This window comes from Prinia subflava, chromosome 7, assembly GCF_021018805.1.
Source record: "Prinia subflava isolate CZ2003 ecotype Zambia chromosome 7, Cam_Psub_1.2, whole genome shotgun sequence".
Classification (NCBI taxonomy): domain Eukaryota; kingdom Metazoa; phylum Chordata; class Aves; order Passeriformes; family Cisticolidae; genus Prinia; species Prinia subflava.
Window position 1 is genome coordinate 3,309,231 of NC_086253.1, and position 21,508 is coordinate 3,330,738.

General features: G+C 44.1%; 2 protein-coding genes across 2 annotated transcripts in view; one reads left to right on the plus strand and one right to left on the minus strand.

The window, feature by feature from the left end:
* Positions 1–5,732: 5,732 nt before the first annotated feature.
* LOC134552966 (uncharacterized) lies at positions 5,733–15,836 on the minus strand. The gene is made up of 3 exons (XM_063402198.1): positions 15,830–15,836; positions 14,942–15,361; positions 5,733–7,375 (listed from the first exon to the last, which is right to left on the minus strand). The coding sequence occupies exons 1-3, from the start codon at positions 15,834–15,836 to the stop codon at positions 7,347–7,349; spliced, it is 456 nt and encodes a 151-aa protein (XP_063258268.1). The 3' UTR covers positions 5,733–7,346.
* CTNNA2 (catenin alpha 2) overlaps positions 15,182–21,508 on the plus strand; it is a 464,238-nt gene continuing 457,911 nt past the window's right edge. The window contains exon 1 of the mRNA XM_063401389.1: positions 15,182–15,316. The gene's annotated coding sequence lies outside the window, so the exon portion shown is untranslated. The remainder of the gene's footprint in view (positions 15,317–21,508) is intronic.

Genomic DNA, 21,508 nt, shown 5'->3' on the forward strand with positions numbered 1-21,508 from the left:
TCTTCAACAGGATGCCATTGATTATTTTGCTGTTTAAATTATTTTTTTTCATGTCTGGCTTTCTGGGTTTGGGGTTTCTTCTGACTGTTTGGAGGGGGTGTGGGGTCTGGTGAGGTATTTTGGGATGGACCTATTTTCAGGGAAGGTAGTATGAGTTAAAAGCCCTTTTCTCTGCCCCAGGTTTGGTGTTTTTGGTGGCTCAGCTGAGCACAGGAAGGGTTAAACAGCTCTTTTTGGCCACAGCCTGGCACAGGGCAGAGGAAGGGTTAAAGAGCTGTATTTTGGCCACAGCCTGGCACAGGGCAGCAGTCCCCAGCTCCGATGACACTGCAGCCACTGTGGGACAGGGACTCCAAGGAAAGCTTTGCCTCTCACCCTCTGACTTGCTTTTCTTGCTTGTGACGTGCTGCAGGCTTTTGTTTAAAATGTGAATAATTTTCTAGCGACAGTAGTTACAGACTTCAATCAGCAGTAAAGATAAAACAGTATGGCTTTTGTTCCATTGCTAAAGCTCTTTTCATGTGGTGGCACTGGCTGCTCAGCAGCCACGTTTATCTGGGATGTTTTGTCCAGCCTGGACAATCCATGGGAGCAAGAACATTCCTCGGTTTTTTTCTTCCTACAGGAAACATTTTGCACACATTTGCTCTCCCAAGTTGAAGAACCATGATCAGTCTGGGGGTAACATCAGTCCTTGCTCACCCCCCAGCTGTGCATGACCCCCCAAAAATGTCAGAGCACAATTCCCCCACTATCCCACAACCCTCTAACTTTGCTGATGGACCTGATTTGGCTGAACACCCCCTAAATGTGAATGGTGGAGGAAGAGGAGGTCAGTTTGATCCCTAACGAGATAGTCCTGACAAAATCAGGTAGGAGGATTTCTTTTCCTTTCACACAAGCAGATAAGCAGACCAGAACCAGCAAGTGCCAGATATAAATCTTATTTGAATGGAGCAACACAGCTCTCTCCCATATGATGATTTGGCCCTTCGTTCCTCATTGGTAAGAAATAAATACACTTTTATTGACAGAAGAAAAAAAAAGCTCTTAAGACAGTTCATCCGGTGTGTGAGTTGAGGGACTACAGCTCTGAGAACAGTTTTGAGTTTGGCAATGTAAAATTTCATGGCTTTTATATGTAGGATCTGAATCTGCATTTATATCTTTAATTAAATGATTTTCTTTTTAAATAAAACACATTTCCTTGGTATATTTGAAAGCTCTTCATTGTGGGAGAACAACAGATATTTTTAATGACTAGCTGTTCAGAAACAGCCTTGTACACACAAAAGAGCTGTACATAAATTTGCTTTATGTATGGTTGTATGTATGATATGTATAATTAAGTGAGACTTAATCCCCTTGGATTAAGATGGGGAAATGTAAATGAAAACTACAAAACTTAAGTTTTTCATCAGAAATTAAGAGCAGCGTGCTTCCTTCTTTCCTCCCATGTGTGTGACCCTTTTGTTGTTAATTTTTTACTATACTGGAGATTATGGAAGCAAAAGAGAGTGAGTGGGCTCTGGCTGCATTGTGCTGCTCAGGGATAGTTTTGTGCTCTCCTCATAGCCAGGGACAGGAAAGAACCTGACATTTACCTCTGCTGTTTGCCAAGAGCCAGCTGGTCTGACAGCATATGTGCATTAGCAGGACAACTGGCAAAGCCAAGCTTTGTGTACCACGTGCTCACTTCTTGCAGTGAGGGGGTCAAAAACTGGCACAATAAAAGCTGGAGATACTTTAAGATTTTGAGGAGAATGTCTAGAAAATATAGGGCAGAGATGCACAGAAAGGTAAGTCTTTTAATGCTATTCATAACTGAATATGGAGGTCCATTAAAATGAGCTTTTTCAGAAAAGCTGCAATACCTTGAGTGTTTTAGTCTCTCAGACTTAAATAATTTTGAGTTGATTCTTGTTGGTACAGAAAAGTCTATGGCTGAAAGGTTTTTCTTCTCTCTCTTTAGACTTGTGGTGCAAAAACTGATGTCTTTCATTCTCCTCAGTACAGGATTTTGTCTGGGAAAGGGTGTTTGACCTTACAGGACCGAGATGGATTTGGCAAGAGAAGAGATAATAAAGAATTTGGGTGCCTTAAGTTGATATCTGACTGTAAGACAGAGTTCCTAACAGAGGGACATTGTTACAGACTAACTTCAAGGAGTGGAAATTCGGAACCTAATTTTATTGCATTTGCTGGAATCTTCTTGTTCACTGAGCAGGAGGAGAGGGTAAGCAGTGCCCAGACCTCCTGTTTGGCATGAGAAGTGAAGAGCTTGGAAACCATTTATTGCCTAAAACTGTAGTCTGCTGGTCTGCAGTCCACTTTTCCCTTCAGCACTGGAAGATGGCATCTCTAATTTCCATTTTCCTGACACTGACGCGGTTCTGGGATGAAATGTGAAGGCACAGAAGGCTGGGGAGGCACATCTGAGCCAGCATGTCTGTGTGACAGCCAGAGCCAGCACCTCCTCTGCTGTGCTGCAGTCCCACATCTAAGCACACATAATTTTCCGAGTCTCTATCATTATGGCCATTTCCTTCAGCAATTTAGATTGACTCATTAAAACGCTTCCCCTTGGTCTTCCCAGATGAGGCACGTTTAATGGGTGTATTACATAACCTCACACCTCCCAGGACTGCTCTGAACTCACAGGAAGGGCAGCTCAGCTCTGTTCCACCACGTTTTTCTAAGCATCCAAGACTCCTTTTGAACGTGCCAAGTCTTCTGTCAATTACTATTCTGGTCACTTTTTGAGTTTCATTACAATTTCTAATGATGCAGTTTTCAGAGGGAATCTGGAGATAAGACATGGAAGAGGTTAGGCAATTTTTCAAGAGATAACCACTGTCACCTTATAGAGAAAGAAAAAAAAAATGTCCTCAGTGTATTAGAATGTCTTGGAACACCTGAATGTTTGCCTGTGAAGAAAACACTCCTGAAACTTGGTGTTTGGATATAACATTACAAAAAAAGTCCGAGAAGGGAGATGTGAGCTGACAACAGGGTATTATTTAAGCTTATTTGCTCAATATTTTACTTTTTCACTTTCAACTTGTATCTAATGTCCATGCAGCTGTAACTCATCAAATTTCTTTGCAATTCACAACTTTATAATTCCCTGCAACTAATAACAGGCACAAGAATTAAGGTCTTAGCTGAACAAGGGGAGGGTCTTGTGGCAACTTTTGCTCACTCCTTTCCCTTTTCACCCCTGCTAATCCCATTAGGTGCTTTGTGGTGTCACATCCAGGGCTCCTCTGTTATTCCTTTATCCTTACCCCACCCTGTGTCGTGGGCAGTAACCTGGAGCCTCCCTCCTTTTCACCTCCTCTCGCTGTTTTAATGGGAAACAGGGAGTTTTTATCAGGAGGCAAAACCAGGAGCCAGTACACGGCACCATCATCATCATCATCACTGCACTTTCACAGGACTGAATATAAATATTCAAGATAATTTGCCGTTAATTAGACCACATCCCGTGGCTGTTGCTCTGGGTTTAGGCAGACCAAGGTCAAAGGATGTCACAAAATACAGGATTTGGACCTTTTTGCTGTGTTAGCTCCTTCTGTACCGTTGGGATTTTCCTCTTAAGAGGGACCCACGTTGGAAATTCAGACTGCGTAAGCCTTGACCCACTTTTGGGGAAGAGTTGTTATTATACATTACCTTAAAAGGCTCTTAAGATATTTTTGGCCACTCAACACATAATGAAAATTTATATTCAATACTTTAATGCAGAGTATTTCTTAATATTCTAAATCGGTCAAGGCACCACACCCACACTGACTTTGGATAATGCTAATTTTTTCTGCTTGTTTGCATGTCTTTTTCTTAAATAATTAGAAGATTTTTTAAAGCATTTACAGCCTCAAATAAATCACAGGTTTGAACTACTCTGATAGTGTTTTGCTGTTGGGTAAGTTGAGATATTATCAGTAACAGAGTTGAGCACCTCGTGGGATGCTCTGTATTGGCCACTCACCTTCAGAAAATCAGACAGTGAATGGTGAATTTTGCTTTTTTTGTTGATTCTTTCCACATCTTCTGGAACACCTTTGTTATTTGCTGTTATGATTTCTATGACTCAAACGTGATCATCACACCTAGTGTAGCAATTACAGATATTCTTGTGTCTTTTTTACTGCTACATTTACACCTGCTGAGCCTTGAAACGAGGTGTGTTACACCAGCTGGCTGCCAGTTTTACACATATTTTCCATGTCTAGAACCCAGCTAGATGTCCAGAGATTTCTGCTGTCTGGTGGCTCAATGACAGCAGAAATCTCTGGACACAGAATCTGTACACACCCAACACATGCTGACACTTAGAGAAAAAAAAAAAAATATAATAAAAAGCAATTGATACAAGTTGTTTTTCCACTCCCAGCACAAAGCAGTGCAATAATAGACACACCTAAATGTGTGCTCCAGCAAGTCCTTGAGCCAAATATCCCTTAAGAGAGTCAGGGCCCTCCCATAAAACACTTGTTTTCTCATCAACTTTATATAAATAAGCAATTTCCCAGGAGCACTTTCCAGTTTACTCCCTGTTACTCCAAACTCTCCCAAACCCATATGCATTTATAACTTGCTAACAGGAAAAATAACATTGAAGCATTAAAATAAAAGCATAAAATATGTGTCTCTTGGTCCTTCAAATCAATTGCATGAGTTGTATTAAGGTCAGTGTGTGGGGGGGAAGGAAAGAGTGAAGTTAGCTAGAGCTTGAATATATAAAAGAAACCAACAAACTAGTTTTTTCTAAAATTTTATGATTAGAATCACTTTTCACAGGAACACCTCATCACAGTTCTGTGGACCACTTTTCTCTTCCATTCCCCACTGCTTTGTGTCTCTGAGACAGCTCCATGGCTCGGGGTAGAAAAGACCAAGAGAAAAGTCTGTGTTCTATTTCTTTGTGCACAAAGCTTTTCTCCATGTGCTGAAAAAATGTAGGTACCACTGGCTCCTGCAGTTCTTCATCTCCTTGATCTTAAATCAGCTCCAAATATTAAATATTCCACCCTCTGTTGCTTTTATTTCAGTGTGGTCTCTGCTTGCCTTGTTTCTTGCTTTTGGATATTCCCTTTTCCTTCTTTCTCACCAACTTTCTCACAACACCAGAAAACAAACTGCCACTAATCAAATGATTTCCAGTTTCCTGACAAAATTAAAATATTTATTTCTGCCGTGTTGAAATTCTTGAATCACTTCTGGAGGGACCACAGCACAAAGCAACACAGATGTCAGCCCTCAGCTGATAATCTGTGATTGAACCCATGCTTAACTCATGTATAGGACACATCTAGGTTAATTTAAGGGAGGAATAGATATTAATTTTAATTTAAAAAATTTGCTTCAACTGTAATTCAGCAACTTTATTGCCTCACACAAATAAATTCTATCTTTGGTAACTCCTTCTCCAACTTAAACATCTTCTCTTGAGATGTAAAAAATCCCAAATGTGAAAATACCCCATCCTTTCAATACCTCTGAAGGAAAACACTCAACTGCCAACTTGGTAAATATCCCCCATAAAAAGACACTTTTTTTGCTTACAGTGGTCCACCTGCAGAAAATGAAATGAGTTCCTTATGTGTGGTTTCTTCAGTGATGTCTGCATGATAAATCTGTGCCATTTTTATGTCTTTGCCTTTGAGATTTCACCTGATTCTTATTTTCAAAGGATTAGATGCAATTCCCTGTATCCACTTAGATTTCACTCAGCATTTTACTACTGAAACAAGCCCCAAACCCAACATTTTCTGGCAATGGCTTGTGCTTATTGACTTCCAGTTCAGAAACCACTAGAAAAGGTTTTACCAATGTTAAATTTTATTTTTTAATCGCTGTTATACAGAGTAGCAAACGGAGTCAATTAAACTAAGAATACTGTATCTAATGACATTACTTATTTATAAGACTGAAGCTATGTCCTTGTGGGTTTATGGTTATGCAGATCTAAGTTACAGCATTTGAAATTAGCCTTCAACTTGACTTTGGCAAATAAGTATTTTTAAAAAGCCTGGAAAATTTTTGTTTGGACAGAATTGGCTTAATTTTGACATATTTATAACACAAAACAAAGCTAAAAGATTTGTAGGAACTGTCATAGCAACACGTTTTGCTTTAAGCTGCCAAAATTCTGCTACGGAAAGCACTCAGGTTTTATAAATTATTTTATGTAGTTTGCATGAAGAAATTGGGAAGTGTAATGGATCCTAGTTTCTTATCAGAGAATTCCTCAATTAGGATAATGGTTGCATTTTTCTCCCACAACACATTATTGCAAGTCCTGTGACCACTCTGCTTTGCTGTGTCCCTTCAATATTTCTGAGCAGCTTCACCAATTTAATGAAAAAGCATTTTTTGTTTTCTTTCTCTTTTTTTTTTTTTTTTGAGGGGCAGCTCATTCAGCTGTTATCCAAACAGGAAGAATGATGTGAAAATGTCAATATTCCTGCAGTGCCCATTTGAGGTGTGCTTTATGGAAGGGCTGTGAGCCCTCAGGTAGCACCTGACCCGATTGACCAAGAGGTGCAACCATTTTCAGAAGCAATAAAGCTGCATGATTCAACTGAAAATTCCACAGCATTTCTGAGACTGAAATCAAGGTGTTTATCTAATTGTTTTACAAGGAGCTTTTTCCTCATGCTTCTCTCACAATGATCAGGTCCACGTGGGTTTTTGGTGTTCCATGAAAAATGAAAAATGTCATTTTCCTTCTGTGAGAAACTCCATCCATCTCCAAGCTCCAGTGGATGAGCCTGGTGCTGGATAAATGCATAATCCTGGGATCATTCACACCCACAAGCACAAAAAGGAATTATTTAACGAGGACAGGGCACAGGGGTGTGAGATGCTCCAGGCTTATTGCTCATGATCCATTAATATATTCAGGATGGAAAACGCCTGAATCTTATGTTGCTGTATTGTTCTGTAGATGAGAAATGATTTCTTAGTTGAAGTACATGACCTTTAGCAGCAAAAAGGGTTTTACCATTCTAAAAAAGTTAATTAACAAGGAGGACTGTAAATTAGGCCAAAACAAAAATTTAGATTCAAGAAAATTCCAGCTTACAACACACTGGCCACCACCAGTAGTAGCTCTTGTCATCAGATGTCTGTGTTTTGGTTTTTTTCTTGATTTTTCCTCTTCTTTTACTTACAGAACCTGCTCCGTTAGAAAAATTAGCTTTCTGTCATTTTCATGACTCATCAAGGCCTGAAGGAAAAAAACCAGAATCCTCTCATTTGTGACACAGACTATTAACAACTTCATTAACTTTCTTCAGGCCACGTTTTAGTTCAAAGTCTCTTGTGCATTTTTACAGGAGTTACTGGAAAGATGCATTGTCTTGGGCTTCTGTCAAGAGAAAAAGAAAAGGAATTAGAAAGTTTACATTCTTTAAGATGTGTGAAATAATTCCTGTAAACATTATTGTAAATAAAACAAATCTTGACCACTGCTTTGTGCTCAAAAGTTAGAAAATACATTTGATTGCATTTCTTCTCATTAGGAAACAATATATCACAACCATCTGCTTTAACCCTTGATTAAGCACAGAGAATCATTAACGTAGAGCAGAGCAGAAACTATAAACAAGAAGAAAAGTTTCTAAACCCGAGTTTCTTGTTCTTTACCTCTATACTACCAACATGCAACATTTTATCAGATTATATCAGATACATCAGATATAAATAATCCCTGTCATGTTCTGTCCTCTGTAAATCTCATAAAGGCAACAGGAGTTTGTATAATAAGGCCTGAGAAAGGATCAAAATTTAGCCCAATATTCACAATATTGAAGAACAGTACTGGAATACTGAGAAATCCAGCAGTTTTCACTGTGGTGAGCAAGTTTTGGACAGCTCTTCATGCCAGCTAAGTGTAGAAAGCACAGCAGGATGTAATAATGGAAAAAGCAGAAGGTTTGAGGGCAGTCACTTCCCTGAAGCCAAATCCCTTGGCTGTTTTCTTGAGGAGCAGAATCCTGCACTGGACGTGGAGCCACAGCACAGAAACCCTTCTGTTCCTCAGACTGACAGTTCTGAAGTGAATCTTATTTTGTGACAGTTATTAAGATCTGGATATTAATCCTTCTCCCCATGCTTGTCTTTAGCTAGGAAAAGAAAGGGATTCTAGGGACAGAGATGTTCCAGAAGACAACTTTTAACTAGTTCTGCAAAGGCATGAGCCAAAATTACACCCTGCAGCTCTGAATCTGTGCACCTTCTGCCTCGTCCCTCTGCCACCTCCTGTCCCTTCTCTCACACACTCAGCCCAGCTCCCCCCTCCTCTGGTGTCTCCCTCTCCTTGCTCTCCCCCCTGGCCAAGATTCCCTGAACACAAATCCTGTGCACAGATGAACCACGCTGAATTCACAGCTTGCATCATCACTGTTTACCTCTGACAAGTTTCCTTAATTGAGATCCCCAGCAAGGAGGAAAAAAAAAACCAAACCAACAAAACTATTCTGGCGTTGCGTGGGCTTCCCAGTCATGGACAGATTTCCTGTTGCTTTGATGCAGTGTGCAAACAGAAGAAAATAGAAGTTGTTTTCCAAGGAGCTAACAACATCAGCAGCACAAGGCAAAAGTGTTTACAAACAACAGATGGGAGACAAACAGCTCGAAGGTGGCGGTCAGCACGGGAAGCAGCACTCTCTGCCTAGAGCTGCCTGTCTGAACAAGGGCTCTGTAGGAAAGAAGAGCTCTGGGGGGAGATAGAAAATTATATTTCCTTATGTATGTACCATTAAGAAAGCTTTGAGGTAGAGAAACTGAGGCAGCTTTAAAGAAGTCAAGTCAGTTTATTCAAGAAGAGCGGAGAAGATGGATTTTCCTGAGCCTCAGTCTTTGGGACAGAAACACATTCATTTTGTAAATGTGAGAAAAAGTAGTTATGGCATTTGAACTGAGTAATCCAAAATTTATATCACATTCTCTGAATCCTTCTTTCTCTATCCCCCTTTGAAATACAGAGACCCAATGAATCCAACTGCAAAGTGCCCTCCTTGCAATTAAAGACTGAGAGATGATCTCCACAAACACACCACGCCCTGCTCTGACAGCTGATGGCACCAGCTGAAGTTCAAAGGAAAATTTAAACAAAATTTTAAACCTTTTCCTCTGGTTTTGAGAAGGAGCTTTTTAAGGAAAAGGCCTTTTAACAACCTGCTATGGTGGGCATTGACCTAAGTCCAACACCAGCAAAGAGCAGGTGTATTTTTTGTGGTTTTTTTTTTTTTTTTTTAAATTTTTTAAATGCAGCTTTCTGAAAGCAGTGAAGCTATCAATCCTCTCTGACATTAAAAGGTGGATAGACAGACTCCCTGTGTTTTTTTTCCAAACAAACTGCATCTGCTACTTTCCTGCAAGTCGCTTCAGGGGTCTGAGGCAGGGTAAGTCTGCCTGGCAAGTTCTTTTGAGCCACAAAAAGGGGTGGCAGAGCATACCCAGAACATTCTGCACAGGAGAAGCAGGAAATATTTTTGACACATTCACTTGAACAAGCCAGTGCTCAAGTAAATGTGTCAAAAATGACACACCCAAACCGAAATACAGATACCCAAACGTGTTCAGGGACAGGGAGTGATGTTAGGCAATCCCTGGATATTTATGGGCACTCAGTCAAGTCCAAAAGGAAATGTCTTATTCTACAAGGCACTGAGAGATTTTTGAGAGTTGCTGACAACCTCCCTTCAGCACAGGTAGCCAACTATTTGCATTAAAGCAACAAGTTGGTTTGTCTTTAAAGATCTTTGGGCCTAAATGAAGCTTGAAGTGTTCCAAGTTCCACCTGCAGCTTTCAGAGTCTGTTTGAGTTGCCTATGAGATAGATCCTCCTCCATTTCTCTCATTTAGATATTAGTTAAATTATTCTTTTCCTTAAAAAAACCCACCAATCTTAGTTTCCCTGTTCTCCAAAATTTTCTTTTCCACTAAAGCACAAATGGGGTACAAATAGGAACAGGAGTTCAGGATTAGGTGGTGAAGAAAGCCCATTTAGACATAGAGGTATTGCCATAATAGCAGAAGACATAAGAACTCAAAAAAATTCCACGTTCTTGAAGCAAACAATCAAAATGGTTTTCAGCAATAATCTCTCTTGGTGTAGAAGAAAATTCTAGAGCACAAAAGATGAGTAAAAGTGTGGAGGGATTTTTCTGTGTACACAGACACAATGCTGAGACTTCACGCTGGGGAAAGGGGGGTAAGTCCTGCTGTGGTATTCTCACAAGAGGGAGATGTAGAGATAAAAACACGGTTTGTAATACTTGAAGAAGCAGATTAAGCTATTGAAAGACTGAAAACATGTCAAATATTAAGTCTAACTGAAAAAGCTGGCATTGTACAGTACTTAGATGCAAGAAAAATACAAGAAAACAGAGGGGGAAAAAGACATTTACATTATGTGAGATATTATAGCAAAAGCTAAATGTTCAGTTAAGCCAAATGTGAGGGGAAAAAAGTAATAAATTGATTACTACATTTAAAAGAAAGAAGACAAAAAGCTAGAATTAGCATGAAGAAATAATATTGTGATTATATTTGTAAATATGCTCAGTTTAAATTTAGACCTATGCTCAATGTAAATTCTTCTGGCACGCTAGAAAAGATAAAATTCTTAGACTGTTATCCCCTATTATTCTATCCCCTATCCCCTATCCCCCCTAGACTATTATCAAAGTAACTTTGTTAGAGAACACACCACATGTAATTTTATGGAGAAAAGCTGTATTTGCTGGATTTTAATGGTATGCAGAAAAAAATAATTTACACTACACGACAGCATGTCACGGTGCCTCCTTTCTAACGTTGTTATTAAAGAAAAAGGAAACTCAAAAGATGATGCAGGAAGTCAAGGTCAGATCTGTCTGGGCATCAACAAGCTATAGATTCATATCTGAGAACCAGGACTGCTGAAATTTGCTGTGAGAACCAACAGTCTGCCTGTAAAGATTCCCAATGTAGAGTTCCTTGAGCAGAGAAAATTCACCCTCCTTGATTTCCTTTCCTTGTTATCCCAGGGACCACAGAGCTTGGAGTTCTTCCAAGAGAACCTAAATGCTCATCCTGCCACGGAAACCCTGGGAACTGTCCCCAGAGCTCACAAGACACCCTGGATTCTCCTGTGCATCCTCCTTCCCACAGAACTCAAACAGAATGAATTCACCAGGTTGGAAGAGACCTTCAAGATCATTGAGTCCAGCCCATGTCCTTGTCCTTTTGGTTGGTCACTGTGTCCTTACAGACCCAGGTCCTGCACTGGTGTCTTCCAACAATGATCCCACTCCTTCCCTGACAGCCTTTTAGCTGAGGATGAGGTGAACAGGCACAGTCAGAGGGCTCATCTTGCACAAAACCCACTCAATAACTGGGTTCTAGATCGTGGCAGTTCCACAGCTGACAAAGAATTAAAAAAACAAACAAACAAACAAAAAGCATCCCTGCATATTTCCCTTAAGCAGAACAGTCTTTTTGTCTGTCTTGCTAATCCAAGTGCCCAGTATTTCCAATGGTTTGCTGATGTTTCTCCTCTCTCCGTAGCTGGATGTTGGCAGTGGGAGATCTCATGGAGTCAAAAGCATTTTTTTGGATCAGTTGGCCTCCTTTGGCTGGTGTGAGCTGCATTCACTCCCTGAGCAGCTCAGCAGCTTATCTCAGTTTTTAGTAAACAGTGGTAACAAATTCAGTTTTCTTCCTTTTCTTTGAGACAGTGATAAAAACAAGGGTGATTTCAAAAATCACTTAATAACCTAAAAGACAGAAAGAAATGACAGAGCCTCTTTCAGGACCATGAAAAGTAAGTTCACACAGCTCTTCAGATTTCTTCATGGCATTCTGAGATCTCTTAGCAAAAGTCCAGCAATCCTTGTCTTCTGTCTCAGATAAAAGTAATCTGGACTAGGTAAATAATCGCATTTATTTCTGAAATTGACGCATTTTAAACAAAAACACGGGAAAGCAACTGAATGAGTCCTGTGGTTGAAATTTACAGGAGATGCATTTGAAGCCTTGCTGCTGATGAAGGGGAGAAATCCTATTTTTCATTATCACGCTTATTTATTATTTGTGGTCTTACACGTACACTATCGCTCATGCTCATTTCAGTCAGATGCCTGGAGGAACATTTAGTTGACATTCAATTAGCAAAGTAATGCACGGTGATGAAGCAGTAGGTAATTTACCATGTTCTGTTTGAGAACATTCCTTGTTGCCATTAATATTCACAACACACTAGGCAGCTCCAAAGGGAAGCACTGCCCTTACCTAGAACAACCAGCAATCCAAAACATTTGGATTACAAAGATGTAGGCAAGAAACTGAAGGTCTGGGGGTAACAATTTCCTAACATCACACAGCTCCATTTAACAGGGTGGGAAGGACAATAACAGTACCTAGAAAAGGAATTTGGTGCCACCTGGAAGCTTATTAAAGACGCAAACTAAATCCCCAGTCTGCCTTGCACCAAGAATTTGTATCTCATCACAAAGGGGAGGTCAGCCTAGCACAGTCGCTGTTCACACCTGACACTGTGAGGTTAAAATAATTCAAAGTATTTCTGTACACTATTTACTGACTGTGACTACTTCCAGCTACATGGCTGCACCAAGCATGTGCCATGAAGCATCTGGGCACATTTAAATTCATATTTAAATGAGTTCATGCCTAAGAATTTTTTTTTTCCTGGCTTCAATCCCTGAGAGAAGGTTCCTATGCAGCTCCACTCCTCACCTAGTTTCTGTAAGCATGAATATAGAGCCTGACTGTATTTTTACATGAGAAGAGAGAAGAAAAAGACTGGAACTGCTGCCTTTACTTGAGGCCTAACAGGCACCTGCACCACTAACATCATTCCCATCCCTGCTGAGGCAGGGAAATTTTGGCAAGATCCCTACAAGCCTCAAACTGTCAAGCAAAGGTAAAAGCGTGGGAACACTCCTCCACCTCCCCTCCTTGCTGCCTGTGAGTTTATGTAGAAGCCGGTGTGAAAATTATGGAATGTTAATTCATGTTCTTATAGGTTATGACATATTAAAACTATGAAAATCACTGTATATATGTGGAATATGAGAATATAAGTTTCAGTCTGCCTTGAAAATTTGTTAAGACAAAAGCAGGCACCACCCTGGAATTTAACATTCAGAAAAGAAACAAAGGGATTTACGGGAAAACCCGCGGTCTCTTCAGCACCAGGAGAAGACACATTAAGATAAACCATCAGTCTTCTCCTCCCTGGATGGCAGAGTCATCAGATCGGTATCTTCAGCCAACACCCTCGTCTGAGCATCATTAGAGGAACATCACCCACATCTCCGGAGATGGACTTTTACCATCATTCATCAGTCAGGCCGTCTATACACTCAATAGAAACCAGAGATTGACACCTCGCAGGAAAGAAGGAACTCTTTTCAGCTAAGCCAGAGACAACTATGAATGTGAATAACTAGCTTGGACACAAAGGGACTACGAGGAAATTTTTGCCAGAGGCGGAATAAAGTGTATAAAAACTAATCCCCAAACAAGGCCAATTCATAAACCTAGGGGGGACGGCAGTGGGCCAGGTACGGCGTCCCGGTTCACCCTTGACATTTTCCCGGGTAAAAATAGTCAAGTATCTCCGCTGTGTGTGGTTTTGCCGAAATTCTGTAATTCCATGTTTTTGTTAATAAACCAAATTATAATTTTAATTGGAATATTGTGTTGGCATTTATAACACCAGGGAAGCAGATGGATGCCACAAGAGGTGCAAAGGATGCCTGGAACAGCAGCACATCAGTGGGATTGGCACCATGTGGGAATGGCAAAATCCCTTGGTGACACCGCTGCTCCGCAGGGATCCTCCACTGCTGGGCTGGGCTTGGGGCTGGTTTTGGAGCAAGACAGGAGAAACAAGTTCTGGACAAAGGAGACAGCCAGAAGGTGTTGCCAGCACAGAGAAAAAAGGAAGAATGAGGTTGGTAGGATGAGCAATAGAGTTGAAATAAGGGGGAGATGGAAGTGCGAGGCTTTGCAGAGAGGACCGAACCCTGGTATCTGGTGCACAGAATCAGCAAATCACAGAATCATTGGGTTGGAAAAGACCTCTGAGATTATCGAGTCCAGCCTATGAGCCAACACCACGAGTGCCACGTTCAGTCTTTCCTTAAACACCTCCAGGGATGGTGACTCCACCACCTTCCTCGACAGCCCATCCCGATGTCTAATCCCGCTTTCTGTGAAGAAATCCCTCCCAATATCCACCCTGCCATCCTGTCGCTGACTCCCTGCGAGCAGAGCCCGATCCCACCTGGCTGCACCCTCCTGTCCGGTCGCGCTGCCGAACACCCAAGGAAGAAAAGACACACACGGAGTTTTTGTAGCTTAAGAGAGCAGGGGAATTGAGGCTCTCGCAGTCAGTCCTGACAGTGCATCCATCCCGCACCGGCACCGCCACAGGAGCGCACCCGGAGACCGCCCGGGGCTCCGGGCTCCAGCCCCGCTGCCGCAGCTCCCAGCGCCGGCCCCGGGCTGTGCCTGGAGAGCCCCGCTGCCCTCAGAGAGCCACGGAACGCTTTGGGCTGGAAGGGCAAGCCCGAAGCCCATCCCGTTCCATCCCCTGCCATGGCCAGGGACACCTCCCACCACCCCAAATCGCTCCAAGCCCGTCCAACCCGGCCTTGGGCACTTCCAGGGATGGGGCAATCACAGCTTCACTGTGCCAGGGCCTCGCCGCGCTGATACGGAAGAATTTCTTCCCATTATCTAATCGCAACCCCCTCTCTCTCAGTGCGAGCCCGCTCCGCTTGCGCTGTCACAGCCCGCTCTAGCAAGCGGCCTCTCTCCATCGCTGCCGTGCCTCCCGCCCGCCTCCCGCTCCGCAGCGCCCGTGCCGGGGCCGCGTCCCCCGCTCCCGCCGCGCCCGTGCCCCGCTCTCAGCCCGCACCTGCCGCAGCCGTGCCCGCTCCGTACTCACGGCCGGCCGCGGCGCCGGCAGCGGCGGCGGCTCCATCCATCCATCCCTCCCTCCCTCGGCGGCAGCGCCCGGCGGCGCAGGCGCGCTGCCGCCTCCTCCCCCCGTGGCTGTGGCGGGGCGGCCGCGGCGGCAGCGCCCGGCTCCGCTCAGAGCCCAGCGAGCGCGGCTCGGGCCGGCGGCGGGAGGAGGGAGCGGGGCCAGCGGGGAGGCGGGGACCGGCCGAGGGAGCCGCGCCGCGCAGCCGGCCCGGCACTGACCGCCGCTGCTGGGGAGGAGGAGGAGGTGGCGGAGGAGGAGGCGGCGGCGGCGGCGAGAGATTCTCCCACCCCCACCCACCGAGCTGAGGTGAGGCCAGGGCAAAGCATCCTCCTTTCTTCCCCTCATCCCTTCCTCCCTTTCATCCTTCCTCCCGACCTCCTTCCTTTCATCCTTCTTTCCTTATCCTCCTTCCCCCTTATCTCGCCTTCCCCTCATCCTTCCCTGCGCTTCCTGGTCCTCCTTTCCTTTCTTCTCTCCTTAGCCACCTTTCTCCTCTCCTCCCCATCCCCCAGGCTCTCCCCGTGCCCACATTTCGCACCCTCCAGATATAATAATCTTGCCTCTCCCCCCCCCGCCCCCCGCTATTCCTTTTTTTTTTTTTTTTTCTTCCTAAAAAATGCAATTTCAATTCTCGCGCAGTGAAAGACCGGGAGAGGGAAAGAGACAGAGTCGGTCACGGAGATAATCCCCCCTCCTGTACAGAATGGATTCGAATTAATGGTCATTTTGTGGTGTGCGTATTATGGCAAGAGGGGGATTATATTTAGGGAAGAAAAGAGAGGGTCAAAGGTGTGTTGTTTCACTTACTCATCTATTTACCCGCCATCACTTCGAGGTGAAACCTGTGTTAAGTCTTTTTTTTTCTTTTTTTTTTTGGGGGGGTGGGTATTGTTTGGAATGATTCTCCTTTCTTCAGGCGTCAGAGGCTCCTTCCTCCCTTCCCCATCCCCCTGTGCCGTGCAGCGCCCGCTGCTCCGGCGGTGGCAAGGCAAGGGAAGGGTCGCGGGCAGCGGGGCCGGCGCTGGGGAGGGGGCTGCGGGCAGCTCCTCCATCCCCTCCCTCCAGGCCTCCGCCAGGCTCGGAGACCTTCCCAAGCGCCGGCTGCACATCCCAGGCAGCGCCCAGCCCCGGCGGTGCCAGCTCCCAGCACAGGATCTGCTCCGCTGGCGAGGAGCGAAAGTTTAAAGCGCGGCTTTGTCTCTGCCTGGAGCGCCGGGGATGGCGAGGAGCCGCGGGGATGTTGGCTGGAGGGCGCCGGCAGCCACAGCGTCTCCTTGGGGGCTTCTTGGAGCCCGAGAAGTTGTGCTCGGCCGTGCTGGTGGTGCTGGGGAGCTGCCAGACCTGCCTGGCTGCTGTGCCCGCCTGCGAGGTGGCGTTGGGGATGCTCGGCGGGACATCCGTGCGCCAGGGCTTCGGGAAGGAAACTTTTATACTTATTTACGGCGGGCTGTAGCGTGGGATGGCAGGTGCTTCCTTCTCTGGAGGTTGGAGGGGTGGATGCCCTGCCTCGTGTCTCGCTGGTCGCTTTTGATGCCTGGGTTCTTTTCAAGGTGCTGCTCTGTCTCTTGTGGTTGTGTCTCTCTCCCGTGGAGCGTTTCTTTGGTTGCGAGCGTGCTTCGGACGGTTCCAGCCTTTCCAAACTTGCGTTTGCTGAATTGGAAGTTAGTTCATGCTTCGCCAGGATAGAAACGTTTCCACCCCCGTGTTATTTTAGACATGCACAGATAGCACAGCAGCCGATGCTCCAGCACAACTCTGAGCTTGGATATTTAACTTGTGTATTATACATTGCCTTGGCATCTATTCCTGAGAAATGCTGGACCTGTCAAGACTGCCGTGAGTGCTGTGTGTGTTCTGGAGTGCCAGGTAGCTGAGGACCATGAACAGGCTCAAACGGTGCTGCTGATGCGAGCACCCGATTTTCCTGGCTTTGTGGCTATCACAATGCTGCTGGCTTTCCTTTTTTTTTACCTGTAGTGCCCGTGATTGATACAAGGCATTGTGTCAGCCTTTCCATACTCCAGGTCAAACAGGATTCCTTCTAGAGGAGAAAAAAGTACTGCCGTGAAGGGTGAAGTTCTGCACTCAATCGTGTAAATGCTTGTTTACAGAAACACCACCTCAGCTGGCTACGAGGTAGCTGTAATTCCATTAATGGGCTCTGCTGGTGACAGAAGCCTCGACAGGAAAGCTCCGGTGTCACTCGAGCCCTTACTTGGAAATACAACTGTAATTCATGCAGATTTTCTGCGAGCTCTTTTAATATTAATGTTGAGCATGCATGGTACTACTGAAATGCCTTTGAAGCACTGAAAACCAAGAGTATTTGTAGGCTGAGGTTTGAAAGCCAAAGGAAGCAATGAGATCTCCTGCTCTGACCCCTTGACTGTTGCAGTCAGTTGGATTTCATCCAGTTTCTCTTGAATGCAATAACTTGCATTTGGCTGAAACATGTTTTCCAGAAAAAAAAATTGGAATTTTGATCAGAAGACAGTAAGAGGTAGAGAATCTGCTGTTTATTAAGTTATTTGGCTTCAGCTTCCAGTCACTGGTTAGTGATGTGCCTTTCTGCACTGTGTTAAAGAACTCAAAGTATTCTCTTACCATGGAAGTATTTATCTGCTGTAACGCAGTATTCCCTCTCCTGTCTACTTGAAAAACCAAGTGAACTGAAATTCTTTAAATTTGTCACTGCATGCATTTTCCTCACAACTCAGTTTCTGGGGATTGTTTTTTTTTTTCCCAAATCCACTTTTTCAGCATTTTTATGAGAACGTGAGCTGGATGCAGCATGCCAGAGCCTTGTCTCAGGAGAGTTTGGTGCGTTTAAATATTACCTCTCTGGTGTTACCCTCCTGCTTCTGCATCACATTTACATCCTAAACCTTCATTTGCAGCTCTGCATTTTGATCTCCTTTCCTCTGGGTACTCTCACTGTGGCAAACCCTTTGCAGGACTGTTTCTTTCCACAAGAGTTCATCATTCCATAGACTGGCATGTGTTTTCCTGATGATTGCAGCTTTATAACTTTGTACGTGGCTTTTTTCAACAATGCTTTGTTTCCAGCATTGATTGATTATACCCAGCACTCCTGATGGCTTTTTGGAACTGATTTATCTCAGTTATTTAGCACTCTATCAATTTATACTTGTGAAAATTATGTCATGATTTATGGCTACAAATAATTGAAAAGGTGTTTTGTGGTAGTGGCTCTGTCTTTGGGGAACTCCATGTTAATCTGAGTTATGTTGTGATGAGCTCTTCCCAAAAGCTGTTCTTTTTTTCTTTTTGAAATATCACTTAACCAGTTCTTCACCAGTTTAATTGCAGGCTCTCACAGAACACTGCATCAAGTGCCAGAGAAGTTTATATATGCAGACAGATATTTATGCCAATTGGAAGTATCAGTCATATCAAGGAATTAAACCACCATTAAATCATTTGAGAAAGTCAGCTTTCATTATTTTACTTCCTACTATTTGTTACAGAGCTCTGAGGTATCAGTTGAATCCCATATAATTTTTCTTAAATTATTGTTTTGTTCAGGACTGCCATTGTTCTAACCCTCCTATGGTTAGAACCACTGGATCTTTTAGAGACATGCTTGTAACATCAGTGTTCATTCTGACTTCTGGAATTTCCCCAGGATTTTCAGAATTCCTCAAGATCCCTGTTGGTGGGATAGATAACTTGGACACTTCTGAGGGTACTCCTTTGGTGCTGCTGACATCAAAAGTTTACTGTAAAGTAAATCTGATTTAACATTGTATTTGCCGTGGGATCAAGAAGTTATTAATATTCTCATGAGATACCAGCAAATCATCAACTTCTTTGCACGTGCAGAATTACTTTTGGAATGTATCTGCCCTTTTGCACTCTTGGTGTAGCTCAGAGTCCCTGTTTAGCACCACACCTGTGTGACAGCTGAGATTTCTTTTGTTCCCACAGTCCCCCCCTGCCTTTTTCCTGCTGCCAAGAAATGTCTTCATCCTCACCTATTAGTTTTTTACACCTACTGTTTCAGAAAGTACCATTTTTTTATCCCTTGACAATTTTCTTCTTGTTACATATGAATTATAACCACAGTATTTATTGAAATCTGTTTTGTGGCCAAGTTGTAGTAGTTATGACAATGCCTTGCAGGTATTACATGATGTCTGAACACACCAGTATCAGATTATTTTTTTTTCTGTCTACAGCAACAGAACGAGATTTTATTACATTTTAGGTGACTATTTGCTGTTAATACAGCATATTCCAAGGCTTGGCTAAAGAAAGCTGAGCTCTCTCTTCACTTGCTCCACAGTTTGTTCATAGGTGCATTAAGCAAAGGAATACTTTGAATTTAGATATAATATCAAATGGTCATGGAAGGATTTAGGGCAGCTATACAGAAATAATCATAAAATTACAGAATGAGACCTTGAAAGAGACCTTTAAGATCATCCAGTCCCACTGCCCTGCCAAGGGCAGGGACACCTTCCACTGTCCCAGGCTGCTCCAAGCACCCATGTCCAGCCTGGCCTTGGACACTTCCAGGGATCCAGGGGCTGTCACAGCTTCTCTGGGCACCCTGTGCCTCACTCACAGGGAAGAATAAGTAAATAAATAATGCAATGTGCAGTTGGAAATGGGAAGGACAATGTGCAGAAATAAGGAGCAGCAGCACTAAGCTGTTCGTAATTAGAGTGGCATGCTTAGGATATAACTTAATGGGAGGTTCTGTGGCTCGGGTCTGTAGGAATTGTTCCCTTAGAGATGCTTTAGGTAAGATGCAAGAGGGAGATGTAAAAAAAAGACCAGAATGGGAAGGGAAGGTGAAAGTTACTAAAGGATGAGAACTGCTCCTGACTAAGACAAACTTGTTGATTTTTCATAAACACCACATTTGTTGGGATTAAGTGCTCTGAAAACATTCCCGAGGCACAGCTTCCCAAGCCAGCAGGCTGCTGCAGGGAGCAGGAGCAGCTGAAGCTCTTGTTCTGCTCTGGAGCTCCAGTAGTGATGGGTGAGATCCTCCAGCTGGACCAGCAGCACCTGAACCCGACTGGAAAAAAACTGCAGCTGATTCACACCCAGAGCTTCACACAGAGAATCCCTGGGCTGGAAGAGACATCCAGGATCATCAACTCCAACCCAGCCCTAACACCTCAGCTGGACCATGGCACTGAGTGCCACAGCCAGTCTTGTGTCAAACATATCCAGGGATGGTGACTCCACCACCTCCCCAGGCAGGCCATTCCAGTACTTTATTATTCTTTCCATAAAAATTTTTTTGCTAATATCCAGCCTGTATTTCCCTTGGCAGAGCTGGAGGCTGTGTCCTCTTGTTCTGTCAGTGCTGCCTGGAGAAAGAGACCAACCCCACCTGATAAAGCCACATTTCAGGGAGTTGTGAGAGTGCTAAGGTCACCTCTGAGTCTCCTTTTCTCCAGGCTGAACAATCCCAGCTCCCTCAGCCCTTCCTCTCAGGGTTTGTGTTCCCAGCCCCTCTCCAGCCTCGCTGCCTCCTCTGGACACACTCAAGGGTCTGAAAGTCCTTCCTAAACTGAGGGGTTTAGAGCTGGACACAGCACTCAATGTCCTTCCTAAACTGAGGGGACAGAGCTGGACACAGCACTCAATGTCCTTCCTAAACTGAGGGGACACAGCTGGACACAGCACTCAATGTCCTTCCTAAACTGAGGGGACACAGCTGGACACAGCACTCAATGTCCTTCCTAAACTGAGGGGACACAGCTGGACACAGCACTCAATGTCCTTCCTAAACTGAGGGCCAGAGCTGGACACAGCACTCAATGTCCTTCCTAAACTGTGGGGACAGAGCTGGACACAGCCCTCAATGTCCTTCCTAAACTGAGGGGACACAGCACTCAATGTCCTTCCTAAACTGAGGGGACACAGCACTCAATGTCCTTCCTAAACTGAGGGGACACAGCTGGACACAGCCCTCAATGTCCTTCCTAAACTGAGGGGACACAGCTGGACACAGCACTCAATGTCCTTCCTAAACTGAGGGGACAGAGCTGGACACAGCACTCAGTGTCCTTCCTAAACTGAGGGGACATAGCTGGACACAGCACTCAATGTCCTTCCTAAACTGAGAGGACACAGCTGGACACAGCACTCAATGTCCTTCCTAAACTGAGGGGACAGAGCTGGACACAGCACTCAATGTCCTTCCTAAACTGAGGGGACATAGCTGGACACAGCACTCAATGTCCTTCCTAAACTGAGGGGACAGAACTGGACACAGCACTCAAGGTGCAGCCAGCCTGCTTTGAGCAGTGTTGGGAAGCAAAAAGACAAGATTTTTTTAAGGCTACTATAAGAAAATGTTGCAGAAGTGAGAAAAAAAGACCAGAAATCAGGTTTTGTCCTGTATAAAAAAAGTGATTGATAACTAAGTTAACAACATTCCAAGTTCTGGTGTTTTCAATATAAGAAGGACATAGAATTGTTGGAGCAAGTCCAGAGGAGGGCCAAGAAGTTGCTGAG

Coding starts and splice junctions, on each gene's coding strand:
- LOC134552966 (XM_063402198.1), bottom strand. Junction 7,376..14,941: donor AGCGGGCACGGCTGCGGCAG/GTGCGGGCTGAG, acceptor TTCTCTTGACAG/AAGCCCAAGACAATGCATCT.